At 41.8% G+C, this 13642-nt stretch overlaps 3 protein-coding genes across 6 annotated transcripts; 2 read left to right on the top strand and 1 right to left on the bottom strand.

The window, feature by feature from the left end:
• Positions 1-6120: 6120 nt before the first annotated feature.
• Positions 6121-7348, top strand: LOC115671031 (1-aminocyclopropane-1-carboxylate oxidase 1). Its single transcript, XM_030592480.2, has 3 exons — positions 6121-6240; positions 6326-6546; positions 6656-7348. The coding sequence occupies exons 1-3, from the start codon at positions 6139-6141 to the stop codon at positions 7248-7250; spliced, it is 918 nt and encodes a 305-aa protein (XP_030448340.2). The 5' UTR covers positions 6121-6138; the 3' UTR covers positions 7251-7348.
• A 356-nt stretch (positions 7349-7704) lies between these two features.
• On the bottom strand, positions 7705-10007 carry LOC115671029 (uncharacterized). 4 transcript variants are annotated; one of them, XM_056321004.1, is made up of 3 exons: positions 9499-10003; positions 8377-9391; positions 7705-7975 (listed from the first exon to the last, which is right to left on the bottom strand). In XM_056321004.1, the coding sequence occupies exons 1-3, from the start codon at positions 9714-9716 to the stop codon at positions 7871-7873; spliced, it is 1338 nt and encodes a 445-aa protein (XP_056176979.1). In that variant the 5' UTR covers positions 9717-10003; the 3' UTR covers positions 7705-7870. The 4 variants fall into 4 exon arrangements, with proteins under 4 accessions (XP_056176979.1, XP_056176980.1, XP_030448335.2 ...); XM_056321005.1 differs by having other exon boundaries at positions 7705-7935; positions 9499-10000; XM_030592475.2 differs by having other exon boundaries at positions 7705-8009; positions 9499-9998.
• Positions 10008-11477: 1470 nt separating this feature from the next.
• LOC115671030 (tetraspanin-2-like) lies at positions 11478-13642 on the top strand. The gene is made up of 2 exons (XM_030592477.2): positions 11478-12051; positions 13134-13642. Exons 1-2 carry the CDS (start codon positions 11554-11556, stop codon positions 13419-13421), a joined length of 786 nt encoding a protein of 261 aa, XP_030448337.2. The 5' UTR covers positions 11478-11553; the 3' UTR covers positions 13422-13642.

Genomic DNA, 13642 nt, shown 5'->3' with positions numbered 1-13642 from the left:
AAAGATAGGGTTGCATACCGAATACCCATTTTTTTTTTGCTAGAATCTTGTTGGGCTGTCATGTTAAGTAGTTGTTCCAATACGATAAAGCGAAAATCTTAATTAGGTATAGTTTTCCGAGCTCTTTTGGTCAATTTGGGTCCGACGTCTCTGTTTCTCTCTCTTTCTTCATGCTCTAAACGTTGCTGCCCCGAAACCCCACGGTAATCGAAATTCTTGATACCGGTCCCAACTAACAAGAAAGAGAATTTTCCTGAAACGAATGTCTATCTTGCTTGAAATGTTCATATGCAGTTAGATTCAAAAGAAATTTCACTAAATTAAGAAGGTTCTTGTAATTATTGAAAGTTGGTGAGCATTAGGTGAACCATAGGTTACATCCATGCAAAAAGCTTGAGTTTGATGTTGTTGTGCATAGAGAAAAAGCATTGATAAATTTATTCTAACAAAGAAGAAGTATTGTGCATCACAACATCAAAGGAAGGGTTGTATCAAAGATGACAAAGTTGCACAAATATATCGAGCTCGCCCATAACTTTATCACCGGTTCGACCGGCCCGACCAATATATCCTATTACCTAACGCTGTTAAGCTAACGATCAGATTTAACCTCGAGTTCGAGCTTAGGTCATATTGCGTAATTCAGACTTCCCTTCTAATTTTTCTTTGAATGCCGAAACGCCGAAAAGGAGAAGGTCGAAGAAACGCAAAAGCCGCAATTAAACAGAGAAATTAAAAGAAGTAGAGATAAAAACACCACAGGTGTCGTAATTTTTGTACGGCGCTCACTTGAATGTCGTAACTTTTTTTTTTTCCGATTACCTAAGTATTATGATTTCTATAAAATATTTACACTTCCGTGATGAGTTTTAGGACTCAACTGTACTTCCGTGTCAAGTTTTATGACTCAATTGTACTTTTTGAAAGTTTTGTGATTTAATTGCACTTTCGTGACATATTTTACGACTTTCAATACGCTTATCCCTTTATTTATGCTCGGTAATGCGGATTTTTTATTTTTAAATTTGGACCCAAAAATGATGAAACGGTCTACTCCAGTGTGGCAACGGTGCATGGAGGAAGATCCCACCTTTTTTTTCTTCGAGCGAAATTGAACGGAGAGGGTCAACTCTTGCGAATCTCTTTACCAAGCAATCCGTCAGCGTCGCACGAGCAGAGGAGGAAGGCCCGGTTTAGATGGGCCTCTCGAGGCCCATTTCCCACTCTTGACCAGCCCAAGTTGGAGATTGAGGCGGGGCTGAGGGTCGCGCGGCTTCGGCAGCCCAGGTCGCCGCGAACCCGGATCTCGCCTCGGCCCTCGACATCCTCCGCGACCGTTGGCGACCCGCGACCGCCCTCGACAACCGTTGGCGATCGTCACGACCCCTCGACGGAGCTTCGGATCTGACACCTGGATCCGGATCCGGAGCGTCGGTTTCAGAGAGGGAGAAGATGAGCGGTCGTTTCGCGAGGGCAAGACTGGAATACGAAATTACTAGTGAGGGGAATGTTAGAAGATGCAATCATGTTATCAAAACACCTCATTTTTAGCACAAAGGGCTTTGAGAGGCTAAAGTCCTTTGGCAAAATTGCGCCAAATGCACCATAAGTATTAGCAAATGATATTTAAAGGTTCCATACGACAAAGAGGTATAGAGATCTATAAATGAAAAAAAATAAAAAATAATCTGTTTATGTTAACCCGCACGTTGTCTTTCAAAAACATAATTGAAATTGTGCAGTAAACATTTTAGCATTAATGGTATTTATTTCACCAAAAAATCGACGAAATGTCTTTTCGAAAAGTGGATCAATTGATACGAACCGACAAACATTGTGAAGGATTCTTTGTTGATTATTGAACAAGAAATGGTATCGAGATTGGGCGCAATCATTCAGGGCATATAAAACAACTAGAAATGTAAAAATAAACATGGAAGTAAAGATGAATAACTTGTGATCTTTGATTGATTAGTCATTTCTTGTACATATTACAATTTGAGTATTTATACCTACAATTTGACGGTTAACAGTAGGTACTAAGAAAGCTACACATGCTATACATGACTCGGGAAAAGTACCAAAAAAGTCATAAACCTATTATATTGGTATCAATTTAGTCACAAACCTTTAATTGGATCAATTCACCATAAACCTTTTTTTGATATTGATACCAATTCAGCCCATCCGACCAATTTTTTAAATAATTTGTTGAAATTTTGATTTTTTTTTTCTTCTTTCTTGGGCCTCGTTGGCTACTCGGCCACAGCTGGGTGACCACACAAAGCAGGCCACCCACAGAGAGGATCACCTCTCGGGCCAAGGGTGAGAGCCGGAACCTAGCCTAGGTAGAAGGAAGGAAAAAAAAACCATAGGAAAAAAAGAAAAAAAAAGAGAAAAAATTATTAAAAATTTTCCACGTTAGAGCCGATCATGCCATGTAGGACAGTTGGCATCCACGTCAACGATTTCCAGCCTAAATTGGCTGAATAGACTGAATTGATACCAATGTAAAAATGTTTAAGACTAAATTGGTCCAATTAAAAGGTTTAGGACTGAATTGATATTAATGCAATAAGTTTAGGACTTTTCTGGTACTTACGATCCATCACTACTTATACACACATGGTTATTTCAGAAATCATCAACTCCATTGGAGTTGCATCGCCCCTAACTGCTTCAACGGTTACCAACTTTAATATTAAACATTTGGTGTCAACAATATTAAACATTCTATCATATTTCAATGCAACTAGTTAGTATAAAATTAAAATGTCACAAACGCAATATAAAATACTATATTATCTCTTAGATGCATATAAACAATAGAAATATTTGTATACTAACAAATAAGGAAAAGATCACTAAAGTATCATAACTTTCGTACGATATTCACTTTAGCTTCAAAATTTTTCTTCGGATCACTTAAATTCCACTTTGATTTAAAAAAAAAACGATCACCATCATCACTGATTTGTGACATCAAAAATCCAACGTGACGATAGTTTATCATTTGTCCGACCGACGTGGCTTGTTGGCGCTCTAAGTCATCATAAATGCCCTCAACGACATCGTTCAACATGTTTGCCCCAAATACAAACCCTAATTCTCAAATGCAGCGACAACAAAAGAGGACTCGAAATCGTCGAGGGGAAACCCTAATTCTCAAACAAAGCTTGATGTTTTTGCTTCAAACCATAGCATCTTTCCAACCCTAACGTACTCAAGAACATGGCTACCCTTCAAGATATCATGTATCACCTCACTGGTCACCTCTGAGTTGCGGATGGACAGCGACTTCAGGTTACTCCAAAGCGACACTCCTACTAAATGAGCCTTAAATGCAGGTTCACCAACGAAGAGCATCTCCATGAAGGAGCAGAAATACCACGAAATGGTCCTCAATCTCGCACGACCTCATATTGACATAAAGGTCCTCGACATGGCGGTTGACAGCAAAATGAAACCATGGACTGAGATTAAGCATCCAATAGCTAAGAAAATCAATGACGATTGGATCTTCCTCTCCTTAGACGACGCGTAGAGGTTAAAGAGAGAGAGAGATATATATATATATATATATATATATATATATATATATCTTTTCACGAGAGATAATCGCCATTGAAGCTCTTCACAGAGAGAGAGAGAGAGAGAGAGAGAGAGAGAGAGCACTCAAGAGGAGCAGAGAGATTAAGTTGTTTTAGTGTAGAGTGGCTTTGTGATCATAGGACATCTCATCGTTTACGTGCATTTTCTTTTTCTTTTTTTTATAAAAAACCCACAGTAATATTATTTGTCCGATTGGATCGCCGGAAGCACTTAAATAATCGTTTTCTTGGATATGGCACTGAAGTAATCCGGCGAAAAATTATGGCACTGAAGTGATGACACTTCTAGTGTCCTTTTTCTTGACAAATATCTAAAAATATTTTCAATTTGAATAGTTAAATAATGAAGAAAGTTATGTTTTTCTAATTTTGTTGGAAAAGCATCAAAAAATATTTCTTGTCATGAGAAGAGTCAGATCCTAGCAATTTCCAATCCTAAAGTGCCACACTTAAGAGGCAACAACACATCGGGAAGATTATTTTAATATATTCACATAGATGTACAAAGGTCGAAAGGACCAAAACAAATCCAGATTTCCATGTGACTTTGATTATTGCCCATCCCATGCACCCCACCCAAAACAAATGCAGGCTTTAATATGTTTTTAATGCTAAGCTAAATAAAAATAAATAAGTAAACATACAACTGAGAAAACTGGACTGCATGTGTCCATCAATTTTCGCAGAAGCTGCTTCTAACATGTTACCAATACCAGCAGGAGTAGTGCCAGGTTTTTCACGGCAAAAAGACATAAGCCCACCAAACCCCAATCATGTCCTCAATTAACTCACCTCATCGCGATTAGTTAAGGATGATTAGTGATTATCATGCCAGAATCCTTGCCTTTTTATGTTGTTCCAACCTCGCGGGAGCATGCAAAGTTTAGATCTCAGAAAAATGTCGGTTGCTTCGACAGAGCAAGAGGAATACTGCTATAGATCGATAAACCAGCTCAAGTCAGTGTCGAGCGCCGGATGCAGATCCTCCATCCCTCGTTAGCCCCATTTGCATCGCATTCGTAGGACTTTCCGACACTCGCCAGCTTGATTTCGGTTTCAGAAAATCAGTGAGGAGAGAATTGTAATGATGCTTGAAATCTACTTCTAAGCAAACGGTTAAAATAGACTGCCATCGGATCGCGTCTTTAGAAAAAAAGGAAAAGAAAAAGAAGAAGCTCAAAACAGGAGACTAACATTTGATCAAACTTTAGCCCAACAAAGGAGAAACCACTCTACTCGCTAGCCTTAGAAATGTCAGACAACACAAAATATCAGTATGATGTACTAGAGATGAACTATTGATATCTCAAGGTGTTATCGAAACAAACTAAGGAACGTTAACGCCAGGCTAGGCATTCGATCACTGGCCAGACATGCATCTTCTTTTCTCTAAGCATGAAAAATAGTTGATCAAACTAGGAAGAATCACTTAGCACTCACTATTGCAGTATCTAATCAGCCAAAAGTGCAGTACCAGTACCCCAACAACAAAGGCCAAAAAATCATACTCTAATACAATGTGCCTGTACTAGAGGGCACTAACATTTAAATTTAGCATCGTGTCAGATACCAGCATATGCAGAGATTCGACTCCGCTAATTCCGTTCTTAGTTTAAGATTTCTCAATCAAAGAACAATTCCAACGTCATCATGTCCCAATAATGCACCTCAAACTTGCATAATGCAAGCATATAATTAGACCTCTTGGAATCTCACCTACGCTCACATAAAATCAATCTGGGCAAAGCAATAATAGATTTACATAGGATCAGAGACTAGATATACATCATCAACAACCAAATTGAAAGCACCTGATTCCAATCTCGAGCTAAATTTGTTAGAGAATTTTTATTGAGACCGCAATAGTATATGTCAAAATCTTACCAACAATTGATGATATTCAAAAAATTCTCGGTCAAATCGCCCATAGGTAGTTTCCAAGTTAATGTTCCTGGTTTCCTGTTTCAAGAGGCTATTTGAAACAGCTCGGCGCCACACAGCACCTAGTTTTGTTTGACCTTGATGGTTGCTACTAAAGAAACCACCAATGTGAATGTGCCTCCCAAAGAGAATAAACTATAACCTGGTTGGCATAGAATACCATCATGCTTGCTTATGCTTGTGTTTTATGCATGTGCATGCGAGGGAGAGAGAGGAATGAGTCTTATGAGGAGAAAATCACCCAATCAGGAAAATTTTCCAAAAGAATTATAAAAACCTTTCTTGCATTTCAAGCTAGAAACTATTCACTCATAGATCACAAGAAATGGGAGACACTGAGATCGTGCAATCACATGGTGTTGATTAACTGAACTTGGACTTTACATGCTAGATTCGAGGCACCACAGTTTCCCTTCAAACAAGGTTGCAGTTAATCTGTAACTAACTTCTCTTCTAGTCTAACTACCCATAACTACAAAACAGTAAAGAAAATCATCCATATACCAAAGTCTAGCCCTATAAATACTCCTCAAGAATCAGCCTATCCACACAAACAAGTACAGAGAAAAACACAGAAAGGAAGGAGATGGAGGTCCCTGTAATAGACTTCAGCCAGCTTGATGGAGAGAACAGGAGCAAGACTATGGCACTACTTCACGACGCTTGCGAGAAATTTGGCTTCTTTAAGGTAGAACTGTCAATCTACTGCAGATAAACCTAGAAACGTTCCTTACTATATATACCTCAGTTGATGGTATTAGCTATGTTTGCAGATTGAGAACCATGGAGTAGACAAAGAGTTGACAGAGAAGGTGAAGCATTTTGTCAATTCACACTATGAGCAAAATTTGAAGGAAACTTTCTATGATTCAGAAGTAGCTAAAAGATTGGAAAATGGACATACTACAGACATAGACTGGGAGAGCAGCTTCTTCATCTCACATCGTCCAAAATCCAACATCAATGTATTTCCAAACCTTTCTGAAGATCTTTGGTAAGTTCACAGGTATTTTCATAACAAATGAACACGTACAATTCATGAAACAGAAAGTTTCATCACTTATATATATGCATATTGAGTAATTAGCACTGCACAATTGCAGCAAGGCAATGGATGACTACATAGATCAACTAATCGTGCTAGCCGAGAAGCTCTCAGAGTTCATGTGTGAGAATCTTGGCTTGGATAAAGATCACATAAAGAAAGTTTTTTCCGGAGAAAAAGGTCCTTCTGTGGGGACAAAGGTGGCGAAATACCCACAATGCCCCCATCCTGAACGTGTAAGGGGACTCAGAGAGCACACTGATGCCGGTGGGATCATACTCTTGCTCCAAGATGACCAAGTCCCAGGACTTGAATTCTTCAAAGAAGGAAACTGGATACAGATTCCACCATCTAAGAACAATGCCATCTTTGTGAATACAGGTGATCAACTAGAGGTTTTGAGTAATGGAAGGTACAAAAGTGCATTGCACAGGGTCATGACCGAGAAAAATGGAAGCAGACTCTCCATTGCAACCTTCTATAATCCTGCTACTGATGCCATCATATCTCCAGCTCCAAAACTACTATACCCCAATCATTTTAGTTTTGGAGATTATCTAAAACTTTACTCCACGACAAAGTTTCTAGACAAGGAGCCCCGATTTGAGTCATTAAAGAAAATGACCAATGGCCCTTGTGGTCTGCTTGTCTAAAATGTATTTCCTACCAGTTTGGGTTTGCTTGTCAATTCTCAAACCACGTGTGATGTAATTCCACGAAGACTAGCATATAAAATTATCCTTTGTCGACTTATTTCTATCTATTATTGATGATATGAAGATTCATGAAGTCAGCTATCTCACGTGCCAAAAGTAACATGGAAAACTAAAGAAATAGCCATGTTGGAAAAGTAGCAAGTGATCGAGAAAGCAATCAGGGTAATTACGTTACTGTCATCCCACAAGGTCGATAAACTTCTTCGGAGACTGCGCACTTAGAGCACTAGGCCTTTTCACTTCCTACAGCAATCAAAATCAGATACATGCTGCAAAGCAAGCTGTCGTACATTTGTTTGAAATTCTGGATTAGCAGACTTGAAATTGCATACTTTTCATTCTGATCTAGACCATATCAAACGGCCCCAAGATAATTATGTGATGGTAATGCTACTTGTTACGGTTTATTGGAATTAGTCGTCAGAATCATTCAAGCATACGATTTTTTACTTCCACAAGTTTCTTGACAAAATCCAGATACAGAGATGGTCATGCAGTTGACTATTTACCAATATAGAAATTCCGAGTAATGGCATCATAATTCTGGCATACCTTAGTCACTTCTTGGGGGTTAAATGATTGTTTCTCATTTGAGAGTGGATAGTGGGCCTAAAGTGCAAAACTGCTCCAAAGAAGAAGACTGCATGTATGCACGATGATATCTAGCAATTGACCAATCAGCTATGAAGCTGCATGCTATTCAAATTCAGCAGGAATCTTAGAATCAGTGGAGTTCATTTGTTAGCTAATTAGCAGTAACGGTGCAACTCATAGAGGAAAATACAAAAAAGGCCTATAAGTTTGATAACTTTGACAAAATGGACTTTGTCACGAGAGTATTGGTACATTCAACTGCTTTAGTCAGCGGCTGCTTATGGGACTTCAATGATGAAGCGCATTTGGTGACTAAACATAGTAAAAAATTTCCAAACTTCAAAGATTTTGAGAACCTTAAAGACAACTTCTGTACCGAGTTAACAATACAATCAACTGACTCCAGGGTCAGATGAATATTATGATTCAATAAGTTCTGAAACAGATTAAACAAGGATTCTGTCCATACCAGTTCAGGGGATATTAGGCATTGATGAGAGGGTAAGCATACGAATCTCTCGTTATTTTTCCCGTCACACAACAGTTTGTGGCAGAAGGCCGTGACATGAGCTGGATGCAAGCATTCCTTGATGATCCTAGTAATAGCCTCGCAGACAGGGTTATTTATGCCCTCCTTTCGCATGACAAGCGGCAATAACAGTGCGTATTCTGCAGCCTTCTGATGAAGCTTGCAGTATTCTATTGTCGCAGTTAATAGCACACGAGTTACTCGAACTTCAAGAACCAATAGTCTAGGAAGAATAATGGAGCAGAGAACAAGGCTTGGCCAAGTAAACTCTTTTTCGCTTCCATCTGTGAGGTGGGAAATCAGAACTGAAGCAGCCTCGTCATCTGCTTTCCAAGGTTCGATCAAGTCCAGAACTCGAACAGAATTTAACCCCTTTGCCAAGCAAATTTCGCGGATTGCATTCGCTAAGGCAACAGTTCTGCTTGTAGATTCGAAATTCGCAATCTGAGCCCTCAAACTCGTTGCCTTGTCCTGAATTTCAGGTTCTAGGGGAACTCCCAAGGAATCGCAAATCTCAATGTCTTCCACATCTTCATCCATAGGTTCCGCTTCAATTTCTCCAGCCTCGCTCGACAACTCCTCATTCTTCTCACCGCCCGGGAAAGACTCTGCCGAGTTGAATTCATCCAGCGACACAGGAAGCCAGGGCAGAAGTACACGAGCGGCAGCCGCCTCACTTTTCAGCCAAGCCGGCACCGACTCGAACTCATTGCCACTTCTTTCCTCCCCCGAATCAAAACCCATTCGAGAGATCCACCCATAATTCGACTCGGGCATTACATCGAGCAGGTGCCGGGCAGCCCTGGCCACCCAAAAATCCACCTCCTCGCCACCCCCCAAAACGCCACGGGCAAGGCTCGACAAGCCCCTGGCGCAGAACCTCTGGCGCTCGATAGCGAGGAACGACAAAATCCGCGACTGCACCATGGCGGGCAAAGTCTGTATGAACATAACCCTACACAGAGCAACGAGCCAACGGCCTCAACCAAAGTCTATCCAACAAAACAAACACTACCCAGCAAACAAAAAACGTTCTTTTTAGCTTCAATCGACTGGGTTTACCTTTTGGTCTGAGCAGGTGGAGGAGACGAAGGAAAAGGGTAGCCTTGGGCAACGGCGGCATCGCAAGGTTTCGAGAGCAGAGAGAGGAAAGAGGCGGTGGTGATGGGCGCGGCCGAGGTCGAGGACGACGGGAAAGACTCCTGCAGCCACCGCGACGCGTCGGCTTCGGGCGTCGGAGAGTTGAGGAAGACGTCGAACAGTGGAGTCCACGGCTCCATTTTCCGTCGGGCGTCTCTTGGTTTCTGCAAGACTCTTGCGACGCAGCAGGGCGGGAAACTCGTCCAGCTGAATGTTAGGGCCAAGAGACGGGGACGTTGAGCGGCGCGTGCCGCGAGTCTCTCGCGATGCGGCTGGGGATTGGACCTCGGTTCCTTTGCCGCCAGACGGAAGCCGGAGATGGCGCGCGTGGGGGCGAGGCGCGCGTGGGGGTGGCGACGGCCTAGCCTTCTCGCACGCGGCGGGCGCGTGCGGCGGCGGCGGCGGCGGCGGCGACGGGGAGAGAGGGGGGCGGTGGGTCGGTTCTCGGTTGGGGAGCGACGAAAAGGCAAGGCAACAACTGTCTCCGGGAAAAATGGGTTTAGCCAAAATTAAATTAACTAATTTTTATCACAAATTGTGTACTCGTGTCGTTTAGGAGAGTTTATGATTTCTCATACTTTATGTCACCGGTATTTTTAAAATTAATTAATTTCTTTTTGAGAAAATGACATAAATGATCTCTAAACTTTGGTCAAATGTACAATGTAGTCTCTAAAGTTTTTAATTTATTCAATGTAGTCCATGAATTTTCGTCTAGTGTGCAATGTGGTCCTTAAACTTTCGATTTGTTTAATGTAGTTCAACTAAATTCCCGATCTTTATTATTGTCCTTCTATTAATTCAAGTTTAGAGATAACAATGAGAATCTTCATATAGTTCCGGGATTAAGTTGAATACGTACCAAAAGTCTAGGGACTACATTGAGCAAATTAAAAGTTCATGGATCACATTAAACAAATTAAAAAGTTTAAGGATTTGCACATTATTCCAAAGTTCATAAACTATTTATGTCAATACCCCTTTCTTTTTTTTTTTTTATGAACAATTGTCTTTATATTGTTTTTTCTATAATTGATTATAATTATATGAGGTCCAACACTCAAATTACAAAGAAAACATGCTTTTTTTTTTTTTTCAAAACCAAAGTTCATCGTATCGAATTTTGTTAAATTTGGAGTCTGTTCGTCTCGCGGGAAAAAATGACAAGTCCTCTGTATCAAAGTAAACATCCTCTTCTCTTAATACATGATGTGTGAGGTAATAGCTAATGAAGCGGCCATGAATGCTTCATAAGAAGATATGCACCCCTTTACCTAAAAAAAAAATAAAAGCTTTTAAAATAAGATAAGGTATTTCATTTCATGGTCACGCTATCATTTAGTGAACCGATCACCGGTTCAATTAAAAAATATGGATCATTTCTCGATTTGTTTTGTTAGATGATTGTGCGGGTACCAAAAGAAAAATCACTCTTAGAGCATGATGAGATCGCTCGCGCTAAAGCATACGAATTCTTTGATGCATAATTGGTGTCTCCAAAAGCACAAGACACCCCAAATATAGTAACGTACCCACGCAAAGGGTCTCCCCACATAACTTTTACCATCTCTCCGTCCGTGCCCCGTCTTTGGATTTGTTTCGACCTATGTAAAGCTCATTCGACACGAGCCATTGAATCCCACGTAAGTTTCACATAATCCGACGGTCCATATGACGACGTGCTAGAATAAACTTTCTTGTTATGGTCTGATCTAGAATAATAATAACTCGAGAGTACATCCCCGAAAAATTAAAAAATTCCCCATACTTTTGCCACGTGTCCATGTCCATCCAGTCCTCGCATTTCTCAAACCAGAAGCTGACATGTCACCATGGCCATGGCCAAGAAGAACGCACAAAACCCAGCTCAAGAAAGGTCCCGAAGAACTCCACCAATTTCTTGATCCTTCTTCATCAAGAAACTCTCTCTGTCTCTGTCTCTGTCTGTGCGTCTGTGCGAAAAACAAAGAATCCGCCATGGGAGTGAGCAACAACGTGACCTCGGTCCTCAACTTCATAGCCTTCCTCTGCTCCATCCCCATCATCGCCGCCGGGATCTGGCTGGCCTCGAAGGCCGACAACGAGTGCACCCACTACTTCCGGTGGCCGGTCGTCATCCTCGGCACCCTGGTCCTCCTCGTCTCCCTCGCCGGCTTCGTCGGGGCTTACTGGAACAAGCAAGGGCTCCTGGCCTTCTACCTCTTCTGCATGGCCATGCTCATCGGCCTCCTCCTCATCGTCCTCGTGTTCGCGTACTCGGTCACGAGGGAGGACGGGAGCTACTCCGTGGCCGGGAGGGGGTACCGGGAGTACAGGCTTGGCGGGTACAGTTCTTGGCTGAGGGACCATGTGACCGACCCCGAGAACTGGGTCAAGATCAGGACTTGTCTTGCCGAGTCCGATGTCTGCACCAAGTTGGCCCAGGACTATGCCACTGCCGACCAGTACTTCGCTGCTCACATCTCTCCTCTTCAGGCAACTCTCTCTCTCGCTCTCTCTCTCTCTCTCTGGGTTCGTCTTCCACTTTTTTCCCCTGTTTGTCCTGTGTTTCCATGTCCAGGAAAAAGACAGTGCTTTGATGCGTGTTTCTTCTGTCTTTATTCGTTGCTTTTAACGGAATCGATATCGGTTAAGGTTGAGATATCTCTTTCTTGGCCTTTTGCCTCTGTACAAGCACTAAGGAACGCCTGGAAAGTCATGAACGGCACTTCCAGAGAGTCCTTCCGTAACAGGAACTGATGTCTTTTGCTTCTCTCGTCTCTTACGAACTTGAACAGAAAATGCCCATATGAACGATACCCTTTCCACGTGAGAATCAATCAACTACATCGATGGGCAATCAACCACGCAACTTGGGGAATATAAGTTATAATTGACGGAGACAGCTGTTTGTGTTTTTCTTTGGGAACTCCCGAGTTCTGATGGTGATTTGTGTAGTTGGAGAAGTTGAGGTGGTCGCTTGAAGTTACTGGAATTTAGTACAAGTTAGCACTTTTGGTCTAGTTTGAGTCGAAATCAAGACGGGTCTTTCTTTAATCAGGTTTTAGATATATATCCTGCGTGTAGGGCTATAAAACATCCCACGTCCAATGGGGTCCAACCACCTGGACACTGTTTAAGATCTCACATATCTTGCATCAACACGGGGAATTTGCTTTGGAGGACTTGAGTCAAATCTTGGGTCCCTCTTTTGTGCTATAATGGGCATATATCCACCCACCTCTGCTCAAATAATTTATAATCATGAAGTTCGGATTAAATTATGGTCAGAACAGTAAGAAATCAAGGTCTATAGTTTGTCTTTTTGTCTCTCTGTCTAGGAAAAGATTGAGAATAAATGTTGTGGTTGCCAGCTCTGGGGCGCATGTAATAACATACTTTGGTGGGGGGTGCTTTTTGTTCTTCTTTGTGAACCAATATTAACCCGAAAGTTGAATTGTTTGGGCTAAAGCCTAAATTGTTTCCAATCCTGGTTGAAATTGTGTACTTCGTAAAAAAATTCTGATTTTTATCGACATACTAAATTCTTTTTCATGTGGGTGCCTCTGTTTGACCAGTCGGGATGCTGCAAGCCACCAACCATCTGCGGTTACAGCTACGCGAACCCGACGCTGTGGCTGAACCCGACAAACCCGACAGCCGACCCGGACTGCTACCTGTGGAGCAACAGCCAGACCCAACTCTGCTACGATTGCAACTCTTGTAAGGCCGGTATGCTCGGGAACCTGAGGAGGGAATGGAGGAAGGCCAACGTGATCCTCATCGTGGCTCTGGTGGTCCTCATCTGGGTCTACCTCATCGCGTGCAGCGCCTTCAGGAACGCTCACACCGGAGGCCATAAGTAGTGATTCTGTAAATGTTTTCCTCCTAAGAGAAAAAGAAGATGACTTTGCCTTTTGCTTTTCTTTGATTGTTCCTTCTTTTTCTTGAAGTTTTTTCTTGGTGGTGGTGGTTCTTTCTTGCGTTTCTGTCACCATTAGCGTATATATTCCTCATTGTGCCTTTTGTCATTTTAGAATCTGCTGTACCAACGTGGCTTTTGTGCCTTATCTTTCTCTTTTGACTA

The sequence above is a fragment of the Syzygium oleosum genome, unplaced genomic scaffold (assembly GCF_021117445.2).
Source record: "Syzygium oleosum isolate NSW1041296 unplaced genomic scaffold, Sole_v2.1 Sole_v2.21, whole genome shotgun sequence".
In the NCBI taxonomy this organism is placed as follows: Eukaryota; Viridiplantae; Streptophyta; class Magnoliopsida; order Myrtales; family Myrtaceae; genus Syzygium; species Syzygium oleosum.
Note: the sequence above shows the minus strand (reverse complement) of the source record. Positions and strands in the feature narration are given on the sequence as shown.